Source organism: Ziziphus jujuba, chromosome 5, assembly GCF_031755915.1.
Source record: "Ziziphus jujuba cultivar Dongzao chromosome 5, ASM3175591v1".
Classification (NCBI taxonomy): Eukaryota; Viridiplantae; Streptophyta; class Magnoliopsida; order Rosales; family Rhamnaceae; genus Ziziphus; species Ziziphus jujuba.
In genome coordinates, this window is record NC_083383.1 from 14,223,236 (window position 1) to 14,248,997 (window position 25,762).

General features: G+C 33.6%; 4 protein-coding genes and 1 long non-coding RNA gene across 11 annotated transcripts; 1 reads left to right on the forward strand and 4 right to left on the reverse strand.

Moving 5' to 3' along the window:
- The first annotated feature begins 1,048 nt into the window (after positions 1 to 1,048).
- On the forward strand, positions 1,049 to 2,086 carry LOC132803678 (uncharacterized). The gene is made up of 3 exons (XR_009638907.1): positions 1,049 to 1,179; positions 1,325 to 1,426; positions 1,809 to 2,086. It is a non-coding gene; the product is annotated as an uncharacterized LOC132803678 (long non-coding RNA).
- A 2,070-nt stretch (positions 2,087 to 4,156) lies between these two features.
- On the reverse strand, positions 4,157 to 6,943 carry LOC107421020 (uncharacterized). The gene has a single exon (XM_016030138.4). It carries the CDS (start codon positions 6,585 to 6,587, stop codon positions 4,467 to 4,469), a length of 2,121 nt encoding a protein of 706 aa, XP_015885624.3. The 5' UTR covers positions 6,588 to 6,943; the 3' UTR covers positions 4,157 to 4,466.
- Positions 6,944 to 12,828: 5,885 nt separating this feature from the next.
- LOC107421031 (uncharacterized) lies at positions 12,829 to 15,369 on the reverse strand. Its single transcript, XM_060817367.1, has one exon. It carries the CDS (start codon positions 15,174 to 15,176, stop codon positions 12,996 to 12,998), a length of 2,181 nt encoding a protein of 726 aa, XP_060673350.1. The 5' UTR covers positions 15,177 to 15,369; the 3' UTR covers positions 12,829 to 12,995.
- A 979-nt stretch (positions 15,370 to 16,348) lies between these two features.
- On the reverse strand, positions 16,349 to 20,258 carry LOC107421023 (uncharacterized). Of its 5 annotated transcripts, none has more exons than XM_025075150.3 (8): positions 20,101 to 20,231; positions 19,349 to 19,409; positions 18,165 to 18,376; positions 17,960 to 18,092; positions 17,780 to 17,880; positions 17,544 to 17,697; positions 17,237 to 17,458; positions 16,349 to 16,594 (listed from the first exon to the last, which is right to left on the reverse strand). In XM_025075150.3, the coding sequence occupies exons 3-8, from the start codon at positions 18,365 to 18,367 to the stop codon at positions 16,484 to 16,486; spliced, it is 924 nt and encodes a 307-aa protein (XP_024930918.3). In that variant the 5' UTR covers positions 18,368 to 18,376; positions 19,349 to 19,409; positions 20,101 to 20,231; the 3' UTR covers positions 16,349 to 16,483. The 5 variants fall into 5 exon arrangements, with proteins under 5 accessions (XP_024930918.3, XP_024930917.3, XP_015885629.3 ...); XM_025075149.3 differs by having other exon boundaries at positions 18,165 to 18,379; XM_016030143.4 differs by lacking the exon at positions 19,349 to 19,409 and having other exon boundaries at positions 18,165 to 18,379; positions 20,101 to 20,258.
- Positions 20,259 to 21,347: 1,089 nt separating this feature from the next.
- On the reverse strand, positions 21,348 to 25,427 carry LOC107421022 (N-acylphosphatidylethanolamine synthase). 3 transcript variants are annotated; one of them, XM_016030140.4, is made up of 6 exons: positions 25,195 to 25,425; positions 24,149 to 24,574; positions 23,994 to 24,079; positions 23,525 to 23,662; positions 21,770 to 22,066; positions 21,348 to 21,582 (listed from the first exon to the last, which is right to left on the reverse strand). In XM_016030140.4, exons 2-5 carry the CDS (start codon positions 24,471 to 24,473, stop codon positions 21,773 to 21,775), a joined length of 843 nt encoding a protein of 280 aa, XP_015885626.1. In that variant the 5' UTR covers positions 24,474 to 24,574; positions 25,195 to 25,425; the 3' UTR covers positions 21,348 to 21,582; positions 21,770 to 21,772. The 3 variants fall into 3 exon arrangements, with proteins under 3 accessions (XP_015885626.1, XP_015885627.1, XP_015885628.1); XM_016030141.4 differs by lacking the exon at positions 21,348 to 21,582 and having other exon boundaries at positions 21,589 to 22,066; positions 24,176 to 24,574; positions 25,195 to 25,427; XM_016030142.4 differs by lacking the exon at positions 21,348 to 21,582 and having other exon boundaries at positions 21,589 to 22,066.
- Between the last annotated feature and the right edge of the window lie 335 nt (positions 25,428 to 25,762).

Sequence of the window (25,762 nt, forward strand, 5' to 3'; positions counted from 1 at the left end):
TCCTGGTGTTAAGACTGATTAGAAAAAACAGCATTCCATAGTTTCCATGTATAATATTTTATGTATTTAAAATAGCATAGATTCTTTAAGTAATGGGAAACAACCACCAAAGGAAATTAAAAGAGAATAAATTCCAGAGAATTAGAAGCTTATCAAACCTGCCACATCTGTTCTACCATTTGGAGAGGAATTAGATTCACTGCCCAAATTAGTGCTGATTGCTGAGAGTTTGAGAAGCCTGTCCAACAGGTGATTCAGGCAAGCTGTTTGGTCCTTGAAGGTGACTGAAGAAGTAGCTTTCTTCCAATATATTCTGCGATTGTGAACAAAAAATGCAGGTTAAGGTTTTTATTCATATTTATCAAGACAAAAAGTTTTAGTTATGCATAAATAATTTTGAGTGACTTGAGGAAAAGAACCTCATATATAATTATATATAAATATATAAATAAAATATATATATATATATATATATATATATGAAGCTTGTACTTTAAGTTTAGCTTGTACATAATTATGAACATTATTATGATGAATTTATATAATAATTGGACAGATACTGCCAAGTCCACCATTCAACAAAATAAGCCATTTGAATCAAACAAACAACAATATAAACACTCTGATTTGCACAAGATTTTAGGGCATAAATATAAATGAATTGAAATAAAAAAATAATATTTATTTTCCATCATTCATGCAAATGACATAATTGAGTACAAGTATGCATTTTTAACCATTAAGAGCAAGAATCAAATTGGCAATGACAGATTGTTCAACAAAGAAATTAATTTTTAAATATTTTTAAAGTTCTAGATTCAAAATTACTATTATTTGATAAAGAAATTATACATAACCCAAAAAGTTTCCACTTAGTTTTCTTAATCATTGTTCTTTTTTATATCACTTATCCCCAACCAAATCATTCTGCACCTACACCATTACACAAGAAAAGAATAAACTTAAACATCACCGAAAAGAAAAAAAGTGAAATTTGACTATCTTTTAAGAGGAAATTTGACTAGTCTGAGTCAATACTCAATATTTTATTGGATTACCGGGTTTTAGACAAGAGCATGAAAAAGTAATGAATTAACTGCCTTCTATGGCAGTCTTTAACTCTTTTTAAGCCAGCAAAAGCTCCGCTACTCACTCTTTTAAATAGATCACAGCAACTGGGTATTACTATTTTCTACTTTTCATTTTCAGTTCTCTGTATTTGCTTTCTCTGAATCTGTTTTTTTTTTTTTTGGGTGTTTCCAGAAAGTAATAAAAATACTATTTTTCTATTTTTCTGCTTGTGTTTGTTTTTTCTCTAAATCAGAATCAGATGGTGCCATTCTCATCTTGTTGCTGTATCGATTGAGATGAGAGGAGCTTCTCCGAGTCCCGTGGAGCCCAGACTCCGTTTGTCTGCTTCAGCTAAGTCAGTCTCTTTCTGTCTCTGTCTCTTTGTTTTCTGTGTTTCATTGCTTTCATTTCTGGGTTTTTAGCTTAATTGGGTTGTGAAGGATGATTGCAATTTCCCGGAAAATTGTTTAATTTGTGCATAGGTGTTTCAGTGTTTGTGTAATTAGGATGTAGAGTGAGCCTCGTGAAAGTGTTGAGTGTTACAAGATTTGAATTGTGTGAGATGCAAAGATCTATTTAATTTTCCAATCCGAAGGGAAGCAGAAAGGAACGAAAAAAAAATAAAATAGAAGTTGCTAACTCGAAATAAAATAAAATTATGAAAGATTTCCTTTCAATTTCAATCAATCAATAATCACTATAATAATAATAAGAAATATAATGATTTTTACCTGCAGAGCTTGGGACTTGGGAGGGTGACGAGTGGTGGCGTTGCTTGGGAGTTCAATCGGGTGGTGGCTGGCCGGAGGATGCTGCCTGCGAGTGGCGATTGGCGACGCGAATGCTAGGGCTTCAATTTCGTTTTGTGAGAATCTGAGATTGTGTTCTGTTGAGTGCTGTCACTGTTGTGTATTGTGTTTTCATCTTGAAATCCAACGGTGGTAATTAGATGGTGAGAGATCAATGGCTTACAAAATTTCATAGAAATAATTTAATGAAAATAATTTTTGCAAAATGACTCTTTGGTTATGAAACGGTTCGGTTCGGGTTGGGTGGGTTAAAATTCCTTCCAACCCGTAACCCGAACCGAAAATCTAACATTTAAATATGTATAACCCGACCCAAACCGACTAAACAATAAAAACCAACCCAAACCGACCCAAATTCTTCGGTTTGGTCGGTTTTGTCGGGTCAGGTCGGTTTTTGCCCACCCCTAGTTTTGATGAACGTAACATTATTGTTATACAGTTATATTAACTTCACAACATTGCAAAAGGTTAGATGAAAACGTATAAGTTTTTTTTTTTTTAAACAAAAAAGATTAATAAGACGAAAGCTCAGTATTTAAGCATTTTCCTATATGGTAACCTTTTCCATCTAATTTTAGGTGTTAGGGTCTTTGTGGACAGCTCAATTATAATGAACATAAGTGATATCTCTTAAATTGTAGGTTTAAGACTTGGTGTTAAACTAATCTCCCCTCCCAAATTTACCCAAAAAAAAAGGGTTTGGGACCTAAGGACTCACTAGGATTTTTTTTAAAAATTAACTTTCTAATACACACCAATACATACATATATATATATATATATATATTATATGAAAAATCTAAACCGAAAGTATACAGCACTTCCAGTAACCCAACACAAACGCTGACCATGCATATATAACTTATTGCACAAGTTAGAGAAATTTATGTTTATATATTTTTTATGTTGTAGATAATATAAAGTTTAATTTATATATTAAAAGAAATCCTCTGTCATATATAAATAAATATAATAGTAGATATTATTTTTCTTTTCCACCGTCACAAATTATAGTTTCTGCAATGGAAAAAAGAAAAGCAAACAAACAGGTACGTTCCTCAAATTCCAATCAATGCAAAATAAATAAATAAAATACTTTATTTTATTTTTATTATTAGAACATATGATCCAAAACAACATCAAAATTGTGCTTTTAGCACCTCCTAATAAGGGATTTTAGAAGGGTAAATTAGTTAAAAAACTAGACGTGCAACAAAATAGGGAGATGAGGAATCAAATTTTAGAGATAGTGATGGAGTTGTGCAGAGGAGTATTATCATTCATCGTAGCCAAAATCCTTCTCCTCCCATGAAATCCATACTCAATTCTTGTCGACCTGATTATTTGCATGAAAACTATAACGAATATATGTGTCTGTAAAAAATAAATAAATAAAGTGATAATATGTATAGGGTTTAACACCACCACTCCCATTTTCTTACTTCTAATTGTTACATTTAATGTCTTAAATTTATAATATTTTTCGTTTTGCTTCACTAAACTAACCCTCCCGATCAATAAGCGAAAAAGCTTTTTCAATGTGTACTCTCTCAATTTTGTTAATTACAATTTGGCAGTACGCAGAACTATTCATTTATATATATATATATTAAATCATGAGTTAATTACATTTTAATAGTCTGTATGTTAGATAATATATGTAAACAATAGAGATTACTATTTTTTTATTTTTTTTCCCTTTCTAAACAATAGAGATTACTATTTTTTCTTTTTTCTTTTTTCCTTTCTTTTAAAGCTTAAGCTTAGTCTGCAACATCAATTAAATGATTTATGGGCTGATTAGAATGTAATTTTTCATATTTGTTTCATTTTAAGTGTTAAAATATATTAGCTTACCTGATGTGAATACAATATAATATATATATATATATATACAGTCCGTTTATGGTGCGGACGGTTTTCATACGGACCATAATATTGATGACGGTTTTTTATAGTATTGATAACAATTTTCTAAGAAACCGTCGTTAATACTATAAAAAATCATCACTAATACTGCGATTCTCATACGGACCGTGCTCACTATAGAATTTCCATATATATATATATATATATATGAATATTAGAATGTGTGGTGCCTAGATTATACCATATTTCAGGCATTTTTTTTTTTTTTTGTTTTTCTGACAATTTGATTCCTCGTCTTCCTATTTTGTTGCACCATTAGTCTTTAACTAATTTACCATTCTAAAATCCATTACTATGAGGTACCCAAGCACAATTTTGATATTGTTTTAGATCATATATTCTAATAATAAAAATAAAATAAAGTATTTTTTATTTTGCATTGATTGGAATTTACATTGCAATAATTATTTAAGCCAACATATTATTACTCATACATATAAACACATCTACGTATGTTGTATTTAAAAATTATTGTACACTTCAGACCCAAACAAATAAGATTATTGTACACTAATTCTTTCACAGTCCCAAAAATTAAACATGGAATTTTTAAATATTTTTATACTTTCATGGCCAATAAAAATAAATATACTCACTTGAAATATAATAACTAAGAAGTGTTAAAAAAAAGTAAACAAAAAAAAAAAAAATGAACGACTACAGCGACCCACCACATTTAATCATCTTAATCATCATGGCTTTAGCCTCAAACCCCTGGCTTGGCATCTTATTGAGCCAGTCCAAATCCTCAAAATCGCATGCAGGCATATCCTCGGGCCATACCACATCAACGGCCTTGATGTGTTTCCCAACCCAAACAGGGGTCCCATCCTCGTAAAAGTTATGCGTCATTCTTCTTATATCAGAGCCGTCCAAATTAATCGTGAAGATCTCACCGTAAGGCTGATATTGAAGTGGATTTGAGATTGGTTCAGCTGATATTGCCCCATAATCTGATGTAAATACTATTCTTTTCCCATCCGGGCTGAACCACGGGTGGGCGGTTATCCCACGTGACCCGCTTTGTACCAATTTTCTAAACCCAGTTCCATTCGGGTGGATCAAGTACAATTCAAAGCTCCCATTACCCGGGTCATGCCGATCCGAAGCAAAAACTATCCACTCACCGTCTGGTGACCAATTAGGCATAGTGTCTGACCATGGACCATCGGTTAGCCTATGGAGCACACTCCTCTCTCCCTTCTCAGCGTCCATGATGTACAAGTTTTTATACCCGGTTCGACCCGATCTGAAGACGATCCATTTACCATCGGGTGAAGGTGAAGGGAAAGCATTGTTTTGATCGTTGGTGGTCAACTTGTTGATAGTTGGATGGTCAACATCGTCAACGTTGATGGATACGATATCAACCTCCGTATCAACTGAGCCAAAATTGGGTCCTGCGCTGGTGTAGATGACACCTTTACGTATTGGGTCCCATGCTGTGCAGAACGCATTTCCATCGTACACCTTGCGCAAGTTCTGACCGTCAAGATCAACAACGAAAAGACCTGGGAATTTCGCGTAAGCAATACGATCACCTGCAGGTGAGAAACTAGGAAACCGACCATCAAATGCGAAGAGAGACACGTCTTGGATTGGACTTGGGAGGTTCTGAAGGAATAGGATAGTGGAGCTTTCAATTCCATCTTCTTTTCCTCTGCATTTGTGGTACCCGACCCGGGATGAATCCGGCGAGATGAATGGGTTGAAATGGTGAGTTTTCGGCGAGACGAGATGGGTCAGCTCCTTGAACTCGTTGCGCCGAAGGTCGAAGAGCTCTATGTGGCGAAACTGAGAAGTGGGTCTTCTCGTCGCTACGGCGATGAAGTTCTTGTTCCCAGGCGATGTCGCCGGAGTGAAGACGTGGAGACCCGGTGGAGTGACCCGCTCAATCATGACCGACCTGGTAGAAAGCGAACCCGTTTCCGGCAAAATCGCTCTGTATATACTCCACCACATATCTTCACCTCTGCGGTGAAAATACAGAGTCGACTCGTCCACCCAACACGGCCACCCACCGTGTTGAACAACCTTGACTCGCCGAGTCCCATCCCGAGTCAAGAAAACGTAGATATCCGTACTGAGTTCCTCAATCTCACCGTGCCATCCTTTTCCACCGTACGAAGCCACCGCGGTCCAATTCCCAGAAGGAGAAACCGAAGGGCTGTAATCAGCCACTCCGTACGGCGTCAATCTCCGAGTCACGCCCGATTTCAACTCGGTCGAGTATACAGCGGCACTACTCGTTCTGGGCTCGCCCGAGTCCTCATGAGTCGAGACGTAGACCAAGTAATCTCCGACCAAGCTGGGCCTGTCTTTCATGGAAATCCGCTGCTCTTTCTCTCCCAATTCCAATAAAGGGAACTGAACTCGATCCGAAACTTCAAGATCATGATCATCATAATAATAAACCTCATCGTAGTATATGTTAGAAAACCCATTTCTCTCTGTCACGTAGACCAGCCGCAGAGGCTGTGGTTCAGGTGGTCCCGCAATTTGAATAAGAGTTTGAGAGGATGACGAAGACGATGAAGAGGGAAAGTGGCCGTTGAAATTCACCGATTGGCCATCCGTGATTTTGGTTTCACGGGGTTTAGATGCTGGTAATTTCGAAATGGGTAGGCTGAAGATGTCGAATTGGTAGTCTAATCTTCCAAGTGAGGTGAAAACGATACTGCTGCCACCGTTGCCGGTGTCTTCATGGTGGTCGGGTGTAGCACGGGATAAAGAAACAAGAAAATAGAGAAGAAAAGAAACAAAGAAGATGGGTTTCATGGTCTTTTAACTCCGTGAGACTATCTCACTGAATTGATCTTTGTAGCAGAAGCTGAGTTTGAATGAAATAAAACCCAGCAAGCATAAGTTATGACGTGGCAGAAAAGTGAAGTGGAATTTACACGTGGAACTGCTTATGCCGTCACCTGTACTTTCTGTAGGTGTAAGATCATTATTTTTTTATATTTTATTTTTGGATCAGGATCACGTTGGTTGGTCAACCAAATAATGGCGGTTCTTATCTGTATGTGTCTCTTTTTATCTTTTACCTTATTATTACGCATCGTGTCCCAACTCTGGTATTTTCTAGTATTTTATAAAAGATATTGCATGCATCTAGTTGAATCGATTCCTTATTGAGTTTTATGATTTTTATTTTTTTTTCTTTTTGAGTAAAGTATATTTTAGCCCCTTTAAGTTTGCTTCCAATTTTAATTAAGTGCCTAAAGTTTCAAAATTTTCAATTCAGTGCCCTTATTTTTTTCATTTTGCTTCGAATTTAGGCTTCATTTCAATTCTTTCAACTAATTCACAATTTTAGTTTTTTTTTTTTAATATAGATAAATCTTATGAAAATTATGCTAAAAAAATATCTTCTTATAAATTAAAGAATTTTATTAACTTAAACCGTTAAAAATTGAATAAAATTCTATATTATAAGTTTAAAGGTTAAATATAAAATATTCAAATTAAATAAAAATACAAAAAAGATTCCGAATAGGTTGTAAATTAGATAATTTGTTTCAAAAATATTAAATAAAAGTAAAACTAAAAAATTGAAAATGGAGGCATAAATCGAAACCAAAATAAAAATAAAGGCATATATCTGAAAAGTTGAAATTTGGCGCACTCAATTGAAATTGGGGATTAACGCTTTCATTTTTTATTTCCCTCTTTGGGCTACTACTGTATGGTAAAATGATTTATTAGGCCTAAGATATGTCATTACAAAAAAATTGGGTATTAGCCTGTTTGTACATGCGTGCTACTTTGATAGATACACCGTACACATAATTGTTATAATGCATAATATGTGTATTTATCTGAGTTGCATGTGAGTTTACAGGTTCTGATCACCCTTCATTGATTTCAAGTATACTGGTAAATGTCTAAGTTGATTAATGTAGATTGGCTCTTTTAATATATATTTTTTTAAATGACTTAGAGGTTGTAGGTACTGTGGTGTTCTTCAGGTGCTCTCATGCACATCATTAAGAAAGCGAATTTGGAAGTATGTTGCTTCTTTTTCTAACCTTGTCTAAGCTTCACTTACTTGGTTTAATATTCAGCTATAAGATCATTTCCTTGACAAAATATTTCCATTTAGGTTTTATTTTCAAATTTTGGATGAGTGTATGAAAGAAGAAATTATCTGTCATAAGTTAAAAAGTCGTAATCTTTATTTCCACTCTCCTTTAATCATACATTTAATGTCCAATGACATAAGTTCCCCATTTAATCAGCCCCTAATATTTTGATTGTTTTTAAATTTCTTAAAAAATATTTTGAATAGTTTTAAAAATTGAAATTTTAAATTACAAGATAAAAATAATAAAAATAATAATAAGGTGGGTCATTTTTTATTATATTAGGTTTTTCTTATTAAATAGTACTTAATATCTTTATAAGTTATTGTAATTTTCCTAGAAAATTTGCAACCATAGTTATATTAATTTTTTTTTCCCTCCAATAAAGTTACAATTTTTAGTATCGTTATTTCTTGAATATATACAGCATATAAATACTCTTACCTTTTTAATTTCTCATTATTTTTTATTATTAAAGATTTAATTTGAATATGACCCTATATATATATATATATATATATATATAAACACGTTTATCAACATAGGAAAAAAAAAAGTTTTGACAACATGGCAAGATTAATCTGTTGGGAGAAATTATAATCCTAATAACTTTGACAATATGTTTGTTTTGTGCTCTGTTTTTAAGTTGTCAAGTGCAAGTTGATTGTAAGATTAACTTAATTTTTTTTTTAATTCATAATATCATATTTATTTGCTGTTTCATTTGAATTTAAATATTTTATGTTTTCTAGGCAAGAACTTTCATGGCTTAGATTAGAGAGTTATATGTCAATCCTTGCTATGAATTATTCCATGCAAGTTTGTTTCAGCTTTTTATGGACGGACCAAGATTTTTGTTTGGCCTTTTCAGTGTTTGTGTTTAAATTCCCATTTTGGACATTCATTTTAAAGACCATTTAATCCACAGGCAGGGGTGGGTTCGGTGTGATTCAGTTCGGTTTTATAGATTTTTTTAAACCGAAGCGACCAATTTGGTTTGGATTGGGTACGAAACCGAACCAAATCAACTGCCATGTTCAATCCGAAATTGAACCAAACCGATGGTCATTGGTTGGTTTGGATTGAATTAACGGTTTGGATCGGTTTGGATCTCATATTAGGTCTAGGCCCAAATTTTTATATTTATGCTATTTTGATATAGAAATTGTATACATTGGGCTCAAAATTGCATAAAGTTTTTTTAGGTCTTTTTAATTATCAATCTTCAATCATATTCATGCATTATATTTTGAATTAAGTATATTTTTCAAGCTATTATATAAATTAAATAATATCTAAATTAAGTAATTTTAACATACATTCACCTAGCAAAAACACCAAATAAACTAACTATTAACTACAATATAACATGAAACCATACAACTACAATACAAGTAAAATAATACAACAAATCATTCAACTACAATATAAGTTGACAACTACAACCTAATTATATAAATACATTATATACCAACAAATAAATTTTACAACAAATCTACAACCATTATTAATTATAAAATAGAATACAACCTATATTTGAATCTTAAATTTCAAAATGAACTTATAATTAAATAAACTAACAATCCATAAAAATGAAAATTGTTTTAAAAGGTCTTCGTCCATACTCTTCAATCCCATTCTCACAATAAATAAAATAATAGTTTTATTTTATAATTATATATTATATTTATATATATAAGTAAAATAAAATATTAATTTAATTTATGATCGGTTTGATGCGGATTGGATTGGATTGGATAAAATTTCCTTCAATCCGCAATCCGCAATCCCAACCGATCGTTTTGAGTTTTTTTATATATTTAACCAAATCAAACCAATTAATAAGCTAAAATCAATCCAAACCAAATCAAATATATCGACTTAGTTGGTTTGTTTGATTTTTGTCCACCCTAGGTAAAAGTAAAAGGCGCATCACATGGATTTCACATGGCTGATAAAGATCATCTTATGTGCTTTACACAAGAGTTTTTCTTTTTGTCTTTTTTTCTTTTTTTATCTTTTCTTTGCTTTTTCCCTTTTGTCTGAGTTTGATCTTCAATGGAACAAACAAAATCTACATAAATAGAGAGAATCTGTTGGTAAGCAATGGAGGAAAATTAAAGAAACTTCAAGTTTTTGCAATTGTCATCTCCAATAATTAAAAAAGAATCCCCCCCCCCCCCCCCCCCCTTCTAATTTCTTCCATAGCGATAACTTTGGCTTCACATCAACTATGTAGGAGACTTGTATGAATTTCTTGATCTATCCCTGAATCATCTTCTGTTCTCTTTCTCTGTCCAATTACATCACCCAACACTCCCATCATGTGCTCTAGACTTAAACAACAAAGAAGTTGTTAATTTAAACAAGCATGTAAAAGTTCTTTATTTTTATCCATTGCTTACCAGCAGCTTCTCCTTGTTTATATGGATGGATTTTATTTTATTTTATTTTTTTTGGGTTGGTAAAGCAAATCTTATTTTCTTCCATTGAATAACGTACTCAAACCGAGGGGACAAAGAAACAAGTTAAAAATATAAATAAATAAAAAATAAAAAAACCTCACATGTAAAGCACATGAGACGAGCTTTAGTAGCCATATGAAAGTCATGTGATTTATTAAATGAATTAAATGATTTTTAAAATAAATAGTCAAGATAAGAAGTCAAGCATACACTAATATTGAAAAAGCCAAACAGAGGATCGACGTCTTAGATGGACAACCATGCTTGACTGTACCATTTGATAATGGAACCTTTTATCATCAAAGTTGATCGTATGTTGGTTTTTGAACCCATCTTGTTTTGAAAATTTCAATTATAATCTTGTAGAAATTGATATTAAGCGTAAGGATGTGAATGTAATAATAAGTAAGCAGGTAAAAAAATTTGAAAAGAAAAGTAGGTGATATTTTTAAAACCAAAGAGGTATAAATATTGATTTTAACTTAAATCGGAGTAAATTGATATCGATCCAAAATTATATGATTAATTACCACATACTGTAATCAGACAACAATTTTAGAATATAAGTTTAATTTCTTCTATTCTTCCTTGTTTTAACAAAAATATCTAGAACACAAAAGCTAAGGTCAACATTGCAAATATGTTTTTTTTTTTTTTTTTTCAACATTATAGATGGAAGAAGAAGGATTTTAACTAGACATTGAAAACCTCAGTTTTGATATTAAAAATGAAATATTCAAATTTAGATCATTATACAGAGAGAAAAAAAAAAAAAAACTTTTACATCTCAATAGTTTTTATCTTTTACCATTGAATCAAGCTTATAAATACCTGAAGACTAAATTTTAAAATGTTAAATATAGACATTTGTTTCAATAAACAATTAATTAAAGAATATCGATTAGGCTGATACAAAAATTTGGTTGATCATGATATTATAATTAATCATTAATAACAATTTTAATTACCAAATAATTGTAAAAACTGTTTTTATTTTTTTGAAAACATAAAACATATGTAACATTATAATATATATATATATATATATTTAGAGAGAGAGAGAGAGAGAGAGAGAGAGAGAGAGAGGATATTCGCACATGTAGTCCCTAAACCATACTATATTTCAAACTTTGCTCTCTAATTTTTTTTTTATTTTAAGCAACATGGTCAACTGCTGATTTTGTTGCATTATTAGTCCTTAACCAATTTTTCGTCCAAAAATCCATGTGAAAGGGATCAAAGTGTAACGTTGACACAGTTTAGTGACCACATATCCAATAAACTCTAAAAAAAGCCTTAAATAATTTCATTAAAAATAAAATATTTTTCATAAGTAATTGTTTAAAAATCTTAAGAAATTATATTTTTTAAAATAGATAATCAGGAAAGTAAAACGTCAGGCAAGTACTAAAATTGTTTTGAATTGTTATTTTCTAAAAAAGATAAAAATTTTAAAAAATATATATATATATACAAATAATTCTTTAAAAACTTTATTCTTAGAGTCAAATGCCATTCACCGAAGTTTCTTCTTACTTCCTTCATTTATTTATCTTACTTTTTTATAATTTATAAGAAAATATTATTTAACATTTATATATTTTTATATTATTTTTTATTTGATATTCTTTTAAAAAAATTTCAAAAACGTTAGTACCGAATTCAATCTTAAATATGGTTTGGTATGAAATGTACAACTTTTTAGTTAAAATATTTTTTAAATTTAAATTATTTTTTTAAAAATCTTTTTAAAAAGTACTTTTATTTTACTTTTTTAAATATTGGTACATATGGTCCAAGGAAAAATGTACCGAAATTGTGCTTCGGTCCCTCCTAATAACAAATTTTTGAATGATAAATTGTTTAGGAACCAAATGTACAAAAACAAAAATAAATAAATAAATATAGAAAGATCAAAGTGCAAAATGCGGTATAGTTTAGGCACGACATGCGCCAATATCCCTATTTATATATATATATATATACATATATTTATTATATTGTATTGTATTGACATTAGGTAGCTTAATATATTTCACATTTGAAATAGCACAAATATGAAGCATTACATTCTAATCTACCCGACAAATCAATTAATTAATGTTGCAAATTAAGCTTAAGTTAGACTGTGTTGTTTGAGATTATATCATCCATAAGCCATCTCCATGTGTTGCGGTTGTTAGGTATGCAACCATCGCCATCTCTATGGCAAATTGTCAGAATATGTTCGAGATACCAGAGAGAAATTAAGGAGGAAACTCAAAACGCAAAATAATATGAAATTAAACGCAATTGATCAATTCTAGATTTTCTTCTTTTTCCTTTTTTTGGTTATTTATTGGTACACCTCCAAAATACTCGCTAAGAAGATGTGTGTGGCTATATAATATATATATATATAGAATCGTTATTGTTGTGAAGGAAGTCGAAAACATTCCATAAAATGGAAGTTACGGAATATATGAAACATACAACAACAAATCCATGCTGTTATTATATGTTACAATATGTTACAAAATGTGTTTCGTGGGCGATTTCTACATTCATATATACATATATATATATATATATATATAAAGACACCGTTATGCAAGCCTGAAATACAAAGTAGAACCTAAAACAAAATGTTTGATCAACTAAAACGACACACCACACTGATAAGTCATGTTGGGAAATCTGGCTTTAGCCCCAAACAATTGGCTTGGCATCTCATTCAGCCAGTGCAAATCCTCAAATTCGCACAGTGGCTTATCTTCAGGCCACACCACATCAACGGCCTTGATGCGTTTCGGAACCCAAAACGGGGTCCCATCCTCATAAGAATTATGCGTCAACCTCCTCAAATCAGACCCGTCCAATTTCACCGTGAAGATCTCACCGTAAGGCTGATAATGATGTGGGTTTGATATCGGCTCAGCTGATATAGCTGCGTAATCCGAGGTAAATACTACACTCTTCCCATCCGGACTGAACCACGGGTGGTTGGTCCGACCACCCGACCCGCTTTGTATCAATTTTCTCAACCCGGTTCCGTTCGGGTGGATCAGGTACAATTCGAAGCCCCCACTACCCGGGTCATCCCGATCCGAAGCAAACACGATCCACTCACCGTCGGGCGACCAATTACACATGGTATCGGACCATGGACCTTCGGTTAGCCTGCGGAGCCCGCTTTTCTCTCCATTCTCAGCGTCCATTATGTACAGGTTTTTGTACCCGGTCCGACCCGACCTGAAGACGATCCATTTACCATCGGGTGAAGCTGAAGGGAAAGCATTGTTTTTGCCGTTGGTGGTCAACTTCTTGACGGCTGGTTGGTCAACATCGTTAATGTCGATGGATATGATGTCAACCTCCGTACTCACAGTGGCAAATTCGGGTCCAGCACTGGTGTATATGATCCCTTTGCGAACTGGGTCCCACGAGGTGGAGAAGGCGGTTGCTTCGTACACCTGGCGTCGATTCTGACCGTCAGGATCAATGATGTAAACACCTGGGAAGTCGACGTAAGCGATACGATCACCGGCGGGTGAGAAACTCGGGAAGGAACCGTCGATTCGGAAGAGAGAGATCTCCGGAACTGGGCTTGGAAGGTTCTGAAGTACGAGCTTGGAGTTGGAGCTTCCTCTTCCATTTTCTTGTCCTCTGCAACGGTGGTACCCGACCCGGGTTGCATCGGGCGAGATGAACGGGTTCAAATGGTGGGATTTTGGCGACACAAGACGAGTCAGCTCTTTGAACTCGTTGGTTTTGAGGTCGAAGAGCTCTATGTGGCGAAACTGAGAAGTTGGTCTTCTCGTTGCAACGGCGATGAACTTTTTGTTCCCCGGGGATGTCGCCGGAGTGAAGACGTGGAGACCCGGCGGGGTGACTCGCTCAACGACCACCGATTCGGTGGAAATCGGACCGGTTTTCGGAAGAATCGCTCTGTAAATGCTCCACCACTTATCTTCTCCTCTCCGGTGGAAATACAGAGTCCTCTCGTCTCCCCAAGCAGGCCAACCACCGTGTTCAACCACTTTGACTCGCTGAGTCCCATCCCGAGTCAAGAAAACATAGATATCCGTACTGAGTTCCTCAACCTCACCTTGCCATCCTTTTGGTCCGTACGAAGCGACGGCCGTCCAATCCCCAGAAGGCGAAACCGAAGGGCTATAATCAGCGACACCGTACGGAGTCAGTCTCCGAGTCACGCCGGATTTCAACTCGGTGGAGTACACAGCAGCCGTACTCGTCCTGGCCTCGCCGGATTCCTCATGGGTCGAAACGTAGACCAAGTAATCTCCGGTCAAACTGGGTTTGTCTTTCATAGAAGCTCGATGTTCGCTCTGTTTCAAATCCAACAAAGGTATCTGAACTCGATTCCGAACTTCGAGAGCAGATCTTTTTCCAGCGATTTGGGGGAAAAGATCGTCGGAATAAACCTCATCATAGTATATATTAGACAACCCATCTCTCTCGGTTACATAGATGAGTTGCAGAGGCGGTGCGTCAGGTCGTCCACCGACGGTTCGAATCAGAGTCCGATTGCGCAGGAGAGAGATCGATGATGGAGATGGAAAGTGGCCATTGAAATTCACCGATTGACCATCAGTGATTTTGGTTTCGCGGGTTTCAGAGGGTGGGTTTTGAATGGGAAGGCTGAAGATGTCGAAGGCGTAGTCTAGTCTGCCAAGCGTGGTGAAAACTATACTGGTGCCGCTGCTACCGGAATCGGCATCATGGTCCGTCGTCGCATGGGATAACAGAACCAGAAAATGAAGAAGAAAAGAAACAAGCAAAGTGGGTTTCATGGGCTCCTTCAGAGCGAGACTCATCAGGGATTGAAAGTCCGAAACTGAGTGACTTGGTCGATTTTAGTCCGAGTGAGTGAAGAAGCAGAAGATGAGTGGAGTGGCGTGAGGTTGAGGTTGTGGCGTGTAAGACATGGCGTGGTTGAAGCATGAACAACGAAAAGTGGGTCCACTTTTATTTTTATTTTTTCTCTAAAATTAACACGTGTAAGATTTTAAGTCGTTAAGTGGAGGATTTTATTTGGGTGGGGAAGGAGGATATCAATTTCAATCTTTTCTTTCCATTTTTTTTTTTTTTTTGACAATATTGTCAACTTCTATGCTATCCTTTTGTGGAGAAATAATGGCGGTACTTTGTTGTCCGTCAAGTCTATTAATTATTTCATCCTCGTTCACTTTATTATTTTGGGCATACAAGCAAACAAAATCTTGCTAATATTCTATAATTAAAAAAAGGATAAATTTCGCCTGTATTCTTTTAATTTGTTATTTTTTTAATATTATATTTTTATTATGAAAAATATCAATATAACTTTTTCCTATTTTACTATTCTTTAAATATAACATTATTTATTTAAAATATAACTTCATCCATGCTACAAATCATATTATCTACACTACAATTTAAATAATCTTTTAGTATTCTGACAATACACAAAAATAAAATATTTAAACATAAACCCTCATTTTATAAATAAGAGTTCTAAAAAAAATAATACTTGTACTGATAATTTTCATAATAAAATTACAATATTGAAAAAATAGCAAATTAAAACGTGTTACAACCAACAAATTAAAAATTATTGTGGCATTTGTTCCTAATTATTAAAGACATTGCGAAGATCTTGTTGTGGTGGAGTACACGAGTTTTTGATTCTATCTCAACATGTGTCTTAAAATGTTTTTTCAATATTTAGAATAAGGACCAAAAACGAAAGAAAAAAAAAAAAAAAGGTGGGGGAAAAACAGTGATCCATTTCCACATTAACTCTAAAAATTTATGGGAAATCCAATCAATCTTAATGAAATGTTTGAACTACTTCTGGATACATGAGTGAACAATGTCATAGGACTTGAAATTCATCTGATATGATTCCTGCATTTTCTTGCATGACTGCAGAATTTGAGCACATGACGTTTGGAATCGAAAATATAGCTTACTAATATTTTGTTACAGGCAAAAACTACGCCGATCATAGTGTAACCAAGTAGAAAATTCATTTCCCATGTATTATTTAAGAGTATACATGTATCATACATTTTCAAGTAAAAATAGGTACAATGTAGATCCTATATATATGACAAGGTAATGAGAAAACTGATTCATTCTTTCAACAACTTGAACGATCTTCAAATGAGAATAAGCGTACTGCGTTCTGATAACTTACTTCTGCAAGGTCCTCTGTAGTCATCTCCATCAAAGAGGCAACATAAGTGAGTACCTGAAACGGAGCCATTTACCATAAAACTAAACCGAACTTGAAACACAACATAGTAAAGAGATAATAAGAGTATAAAATACCTTCTTCAAGATAACAGTTTCAAAAAATTTGGATGTACAGAAATGAAATTTAATACTACATTATGGTGCATCAGGAAAGAAAAATAATAAAAATTATTCTAACATTTTTCCTCTGATTGGTTGGATCTATTCCATCCAAAGTTCAAACAATGGAAGTTGCAGTAAAAAATACATTTTAATGATGTAAAAATTTACTCCAATTAAATATTTCATCGTGATTTTTTCCTTTCCTCGGATGATTTCATGTTATCCACATCAAATTGTGGTGAATTTTCACAATGCAAGATATACAAAATATGAGACAAGAGAAGCACAAGGATAACACTTCCCAAAAGACCAAATTAATTTGGAAAAGGAAATTTATTCATGTTGACAACCATGATACAAATGATGCTGCCTTAACTAGAGTGCAAAGCTTTTACTGGAATAATATCTACCATCACATCAGCACGCCGAAATTGATCACTTGTAAGATATGGATAAAATCTACACAGGGCATGTTTGCTTATAAGAAATATTATATAATTTACTTCAATTGTAGAGAAGCGTATGCTGGACTTACATTAAGAATGTTTGCTGGATGATTAAGTGTTCCTTTTGGGAGGGCTGATGCATCCCTTACAGTATCAGGGAGAGTTGCAGCACTATTTGAAGTTGAAATGCCCTGTTGGACCTGAAGCTGTTCGAGGGAAGAATCTCCTTCAACCAGATACAAGGAATCTAACTTGGACATGGGCAATGCATCAGGTGCATCTGTCTCCAACAAGATTCTTTCTAGAGGAACCTACAAAAGGAAGACCACATAATTTATGACAATGTTCAGGGATTTGACATAAAAGATGACATGATAGAATGTGATGGAAAATAACCTTCTCCAGGATCCTTTTAGCCTTTCGAGCTTCCATGGACATGAGAAATCCAGAGAATGAAAAGTAAGAACCAAGCTTGGCAAATTCAGGAACCATCTCAGCAGAACCCATGTAAGAATGAAGAATTATGCCAGCAGGAAAAGGCCCCATACGTCTGAGATAACAATAATTCATCATAAGATATAAATCTTATGACAATATGATCAATGTATGGCGAAAATTAATTACACGCATACTGCAATATCTGAAGAAGATCCCCAAAAGCGCGAACACAATGTACAGATGCAGGTTTTCCTAAGTGTTTGGCAAGATTAAGCTGCTGCTCAAATACTTGAAGCTGAAGACAAGAAGAGCATTTTAAAAAGTAATTGAAACATAAAGCAGAAAGCATATAATAGTGCTAAAAAGAAAACTACCTGTTCAGTGAAAGGAACTTGTTTTCCACGGGAACCTTTGTCCAACCCAATCTCTCCAACAGCAGCAGAGGGTGTAGACTCAAACAATTGTTTCAAGGTGTTAAGCCAACTAGGCGTTCTTTCCGCAACATACCTAAAATTTCCATTTCCGAATTTATCAACAAGAAGAAAGAAGATTGATTTAGAATTAGTTAGTGCATAATACCAGGGATGGAGACCAAAGCAAGGAATTATGACAGAATTAGAATAAGATTCGCTCATTTGCTTCACCAGATGCCAGTCATTCTCTGACACTCCATTCACCACAAAACGAACAACACCACAATCAACGGCTTTGGCAATCACTTGGGATGCTTTGCTGAAGATTCTCGGGTCTTGCAGGTGACAGTGCGCATCAAATACCTTCATCTTATTCTTCTTCTATAACAAACACCAACCAATTGAGTTTTATCAGTTTTTGCACTTTTATTACCATAACAACACAATTTCTTTTTATATATATAATATAATAAAACTGTAAAACTCTTAACTTTTGCTATGTTAAAAAAAGTAAATAAAAAGTTATGTTGTCCAACAACGCAATAAGAGGCCTCAATAATTATTAGAAAACATTAAAATGGTGGGAAGTAAGTAGGAGGAAAATGGAATGGGCGTATGGGAGGGATTCCAAGGAAGACGGTGTTCATGGTTGTGGGGGGTTTTGCAAAGGCATTTGCCACCCTTCTCAGCTCCACCGTTTACAATGCCAACACTCTCATTCATTAGCAACTACATGTCCACCTGGCTGATCCTCTTCTCTGGGGGTTCAAGGAATTTCCATCCTCCAATCACAAATTCGCTAGTGGCGGTCACTGCTGAAGAGATCTGCTTCAAAAATACAATTTTGTCTTATGTTTTCTGACTTTCTAAGCAAACTAACATCTTTTTCTTTTTTCTTTTATTATTTGGAATCGTTTATTTTGAAATGAAATTGGCGCAGGGAAGTGCATACCTATGACAAGAGTTGATGAAATTTATCAACAGCACATGAACGAAGCTCTTGATCACTTAATTGATGGACAATGGGTAATTTTGCATTCTTTTTTTCCCAATTCCATATGTTTAGATTTACTAAGCTTATATCCAATTAGGCAAGATTGGAGTACCAGCCTTTTGCAACAAACAGCCAGATTGCTTTTGCACTAATTTGGGAGGTTGAGATTGGACAAGATGAATGAGAGTGGCAGCATTGTAAACAAAGGTGGAGCTGAGAAGGTTACGCAAAGGCCTTTGCAAATCCCCAAACCACCATGAACATCATGTTCCTTGAAATCGCACCCATATGATTTGCCTTTTCCTGCCCATTCCATTTCCCCCCTGCTTACTTCCCACCAATTCAATTGCATGTACATTAAGTGAAGTGTTTGTATCTTCTAAAACTTTTCTTTTAATTTCTCCTCCACTAGGGGGCCTGCAACATTTTTCCAATAGCTTAGGGGCATGGAAAAAATCAGCGAATGTTGAAAACAATCAATGACTCCCACTGTAAAATCATACTCTTAAACGAAATTTGAACAGCCCAAATTTACATCCAACCTTAGAAACAACAAAGAATGCTTCGAATTCTATATAATTTTTTTTTCCTGACAAATCTACTTATGAATAATCATTGCACAAATTGTGATCTATGCTCCAACTTGGCATCACTTTTTTTTCTCACAAATCTTAGGCTAAGCAAGCTCTCAATAGCTTTTATTCCATTTTATTATTCGTTTGAACCCAAATAAATGATTCAATAAACACTTACTTTTCTAATCAATACTTCACCACCTACACAAAATTCGAACCCACTTCAAAAAAAAAAAAAAAAAAAAAAAAACCCGCATATTCCATTAAAATTCAAACACAGTGGACATTCAAACACAAAAGATATATACCAAATTTCAGATATCCAGAGCGATTCCAAACCAAAAGAAAAAAAAAAATCAGAAGTAGACATCAATTTTGGCTTTTAACAAGTAAAAACTCACCCAAAAAAAAAAAAAAAAAAAATTAAACAAGCCAAACAAAATTAGTAAAAAAATTAAATAAAAAAATCTCATATCTGATAGCAGAGATCGTGAAGAAAATAGATGAAAGAAAGAGAAGAGAAAATAGCAAACCTATGCGGTGCAGGAGAGGAGAGAACTTGCAGAAGAAGCTTGCCGGGGAGAGCCGCGTTTTTTTTTTTAATGTGTTTCCGGATTTTGTTATTTTATTTATTTATTTATTTATTTAATCTGTTCCCATTCATACGATAGCCTAACAGCTCCAATTCCAAAAACAAATTTTAATTTTAAAATATAGAAAAACTGTTTCTAAACACAAGCAAGCAAGAATATTTGTCAAAATTTTATAAATATATATATATATATATATATTTCAAAGAAAAAAAAAATTAATTTGATTGTTTTTCTTTTTGAAACATTAAATTATCTTCTCAATCAATGTTGATGTAGATTTCCTAATTTAATATCTTGGCCAAGTTGTGAACTTTTTTTTAGGTGAATAGTTGTGAACTTTGTTATTCGTAGATTTTATCTTTGAACAAGAAGAATTTTTTATTTCCATTTCATTTATATATTATTTTTTTATTATGATGGGAGTGTATTCAATTAACGGCCTCAAAAATCAAAGTCAGAAATGAGTTTTTTTTATTTAAGCAAAAAAAAGGAAATTTTTTTTTTTATTTATTAATTTTGTTTTCTGGTAATATGGTAAAAAATAAGTTTAGATGAAGAATGGATGGACGAAAGACGTTTAAATTGATACAAAGAACATGTGAGCTATAGTTGGCCAATAAAGCTGTCATAAATTTTGATTAGGGATACTGAATAAAATATATTTTTGAAATGGATGATGATACAAATTATTTCATTAAACTAATAATTATGTACACAAAATTTTGTCCAAATACATCTTCTTCTTTTTTTATTTCTTTATTGGTTGTCCAAATACATCTTAAATTGGGATTTATGTGCTACAATTTTGAATCAAACTGAAATGAAGTTTTTTTTTTTTTTTTTCCCTCGGAAAATGACCTTAACATTCATGCAAAATCATAAAATATAGAAACAAACAACTGGATAGAAAATGAAAATTTCGGTTGAATAACGTCATAAAATATTTTTACGTACCTTCCATAGGAAAAATAGGTATATGAAAGAAAAATTAACTATTTTCAAAAGATTACATTATAAATAAAAAATTACATATTTTTCAAAAAATAACAAAAAAAAAAAAAATGGGACACTTTATATTTTTAAGAGGCCACTATTTTTTATTTTAAGGAAATATGTTTTAGGAAAGAGGTCCTAAGCCGGTTTTGGCCAGTGCACACAAGGAATCACACATAATTAATTGAAATGGCTAAACTTAATAACATTTTATTTATTTATTTTGTTGTAAAACGAACTGAATAACATTTCATAATAATGCCTAAATCCTATTTACTTTTTCTTTTCCTCTGTTTTTTGATAAAACATCTTCGTTTTACTTACAAGCAAAATTTATCACATTAATGCTTTCCATCCACTGGACACAAAAGCAAATTGAGAGTTTTTTGTGCCTCATAAGCATAATATTTAGCTCAGCAGAATCTTACACTGCAGTAAATAAAAGCAAGAAGGATTACATTTGCACTTAAAAGAAAGCAATTTAGATAAACAAATAAAATAATAAAGAGATTTTACAAAAATTTAATCGGACAATCCTCCAAAAAAGATTGTTATCCCTCATTTATTATGAATTTTTTTTTTTTTTTTTTGGGAAAGATCATCAAAATGCTCTTACCTATTATTCTTGGAGCTTAGGCTTTAAATTTTTACCCAAAATTCGTAAGTTCTCCATGGCAGTCCAAATTTTCTCAGAGATTGCAGTGTAGAGATATCTTTGCGCTGCCTCGTCCAGACCATTAGCGCAGGTAGGCCATCCTAATGCTGGAGATGACACATTATGAGACAGAGAAATTGCCATCTGCCTCATTTTAAGAAGGTCAAATTCTATTGGCTCGCCGACAATTATGTTAATATTCTTGTTACATAATGGAATAGGTGGCCTTCTACCCCAAAAAAACTTCTCAGGCATCACCTGGAAAAATTAAACAGGAGCAAATATGAACAGATATGTCATAGCAAACAAAATCAAATTATGTTCTTAAAAAATTTCACACAATGAACTTATATAATATAGCAATCTGAAACTGTGCAAATCTAAGAGTATTTAGAAGAGTTAGTCATGCCCAAGACAGTACTAAGAAAGACATTGAAATAAGCATCTGGCATCTAAAGGAGAAGCAAAAGCGTTGGAATGAATGGGACAACTAGGACCAGGGGTCAAGAACATTGAGGTCAGGCAGCAAACAGAATGTCTACAGGCATTAAAGCCTCGACATCAATATCAGTAGTTGCATATGTTCCTGCTGCCTACAGCAGCTTCTTCCATCTTTCCCTTTTCATGTCTCCAATTCCTGCAGCAAGTGCAAAAAACCAAAAGCTCTTCTTTTAAGTTCCTCCTGGATACATGGCTTACATACCCAGCTCAACATTCTTGGAAAACAATCCAATTGAGGATCCAAAGAAGAATTGGTCATTCAATCTTGAAAACTAATCAAGAGTTGAGACAGAAATTGGAAAAAGTGGACAGAATAACAAATCAATGAAGGATCCTGTTTCAATAGAGGAACCAGAAACGGTTGGAGGCAATGAAGTAGGTACCATCCAGCAACATTTTTTTTTTTTTTTCCTTAAATTCCTTTTGATAAAGAAAGCTTAAATTTTGTTGTATAAAGAGATTGTTGTATATTTAGCAGCAATAAACAGGTGGTCAAACATATTATAACTAGCTTTCTCGACGAAAAATGATATTTTTCAGTGGTCAAACTGTATGTTTAAATGATGGGCACCAATATAATCTTTTGCCTTTCTCATGAATTAGGGTCCAACCACCTTAATTGTTCTTATACATCATATTTTCGGGATAAGATGGTAATGTTTTCTATGTAAGATGACAAATGACACCTGAAGCAGTCATGTGTGTTAATGCTTTCCATGTAAGATGACAAATGGCACCTGAAGCAGTCATGTGTGTAAGTGTTTTTGGGGGAGGGTGAATACAAGAAGTTTTCCAACATCCAATATGCTATGACAGCAACAACTCAAAACAATGTTTAGAGCAGATATAATTACCAGGACAAACTGGCTATCATTTCAGGGTTAGATTCCAGTCATGGTTCAACTGCTTGGTCAAACAATCCAAACCTGACTTCATATGACAAAATGTATGTTGGAAAAATACAACAAGAGAAATTTTAGTTTTATAAATTAAGAGGATAAATGATAAGGAATTTCAAAACAACTGGTGGCTAGCATTTTTAGTCCTGTCAGAAATACCACAAACTCATTTGATGCTTTTCCCAAAAAAGGATAAATTTTCACACCTTAAAGCATCAGATGATTTGTTTGAAATAATGTATATGAAATGGAAAACATTCTTAGCATATTCACAGAAATCTATAAAAATAAATATAAAAAAAATTAGAAAAACTACCTGCTCAAATCCATTGTGTACAATTGGCAAAACAATTGGGGTTATAGGGGCCCGAACAATGAGACTAGCAGTTCCCCATTTCAATCGCCTTATGGGTGCATCTTCTTGGGATACTTTTCCTTCTGGGAATGTATGAAGCTGCCAATAAACTATGGAATAAGCAAAGTTTGCATTGACACAGAAAATATAACATGGACTGCAGCAGAAGGAGTCAACAAAATTCTAAGTGCATTCATTAAAAATGCACCATTCCATTGATTACAAGAAACAAAATGAGTCAATGACATGAACTACGTAGACAAAAGATAATGCAGCATTAGCAAAAACTGTAGTGCATCAACAATCTGGCTGTTTGATACAAAGGCAGGTAAGGCAGGAACTCCAGCCATTAACAAATAGGATCTAGCTTAGTAAGTCCAAACACAAGGAAATAGAGGGGGAAGAAGGGCGAGAAAAAGAGCAAAATTACCCATTCTCCATCACTTAAGCGGTCAAGAGCTTCATTCATATGCTTTTGATAAATTCCAGCACCCCTTGTAATAGGTATGCACTTCCCTGCACCAATTTCAATTTGAAATAAACAATTTAAGGAAAAAAAAATTTTAAAAAAATTAGTTTGCTTACCAAGTCTGAAAAAATAAGAATAGATACTATTTTTGAAGCAGATGTCCTCAGCGGCGAGAACCCAACGAGCAAGTTTATGATTGCAGGTTGGAAATCCCCTGAACCCCCAGAGAAGAGGATCGTCCAAGGTGGACATATGGTTGCTTACGGTGATGAGGGGTATTCTGGGAGGTCTAGATTGGACAAGACGAATGAGAGTATCGGCATTGTGAATGAAGGTTGAGTTGAAAAGGGAAGCATAGGCCTTTGCAAAACCCCCAATCGCCGTGATCACTATCTTCCTTGGAATCCCTCCCATATGGTTTGCCTTTGCCGCCCATTCCATTTTCCTCCTACTTACTTCCCACCATTTCAATTACATGTACATCAAGTTTATTGTTGGTATCTTCTAAAACTTTTTCCGCTTAGTTTATCCTCCACTATGGTCTGCAACATTTTTCAATAGCTTGAGAGCATGTAAATAAAAAATAAAAATAAAAATAGGGAACGTTGAAAACAATCAATGACTCCCACTGTAAAATCATATTCCTACATGAAAGAAACTTCCAATGTTTTTGAACAACTCAACTGTACACCCCACCTTTAGAAACAAGAAGGCTGGCTTGAAATTCTGCATAAGTTTTTTTTTTTTTTTTTTTTTTCCATTTAAATCTAGTTATGTATGACCATTGACACATTGTGATAATCTATCTAATTGCGAACTCTGAACAGCTCTTATTCCATATTATTATAACTTGAAAAGTGTCATAGAACCCTATTATTCCATTGAAATTCAAACGCAGTGTACATTCAAACACAAACGTTATAAATACCAAATTTCAGGAATTCCCCAAAAAAAAAAAAAAAAAAAAAAACAGAAATGGCCATTCATATGAGATTTTGGCAAGTTAAAAGAGAGAAGAAAAAACAATCAAACATAAAACCAATCATTGCAGAAGAACAACGAAAATCCAAACAAAAGTCGTAAGAGAATGAAAATAAAAGAAAAAAAATGAATATGTGATTAAAGATCGTGAATTAGAGAAAGAAAATGGAGAAGACAAAACCTAGGTGGGGATCGTGAAGAAGAAGCAGATTGGAGAGCTGCTACTGGGGAGAGCCGCTATTTTATTTATGTTTTTCGGTTTTTTATTTTATTTTATTATTCGTCTCCTCCTCTTGAACCTGTTATCTATCTAGAATACGCTGACTTGTCCACGGGACTACAAAGCCATTGTTTGTTTCCGTATTTTGCCATTGTTAAAAGGATTTGCGACATTGCCTCTTCTTTGTTCTGCTTGCTTGCTACTTAAATAATCTAATTTTATTTTCTATAAAAAAAAATGTTAATTTGATTCTTTTAGGCATCTCCAATTGGGTGTCTTTCCGTCATTTTATTGCCAAATTATAGTATATAAATATATTTTTACTTTTTCAATTGCAAATGATAAATTTTGTCTAATTGTAAATTTATTATCACACTAAAAATTGATAAAATTTGCTATTAGATCCCATTTTTATAAAGTATATGAGTTCATGTTATTTAATAAATTAGTTAATACTACTTTTGTTTTTGACTGGTAAAAAAATAATTAAAAGTGAATTTTATTGCTATTTAATCAAATTTAAAATTTA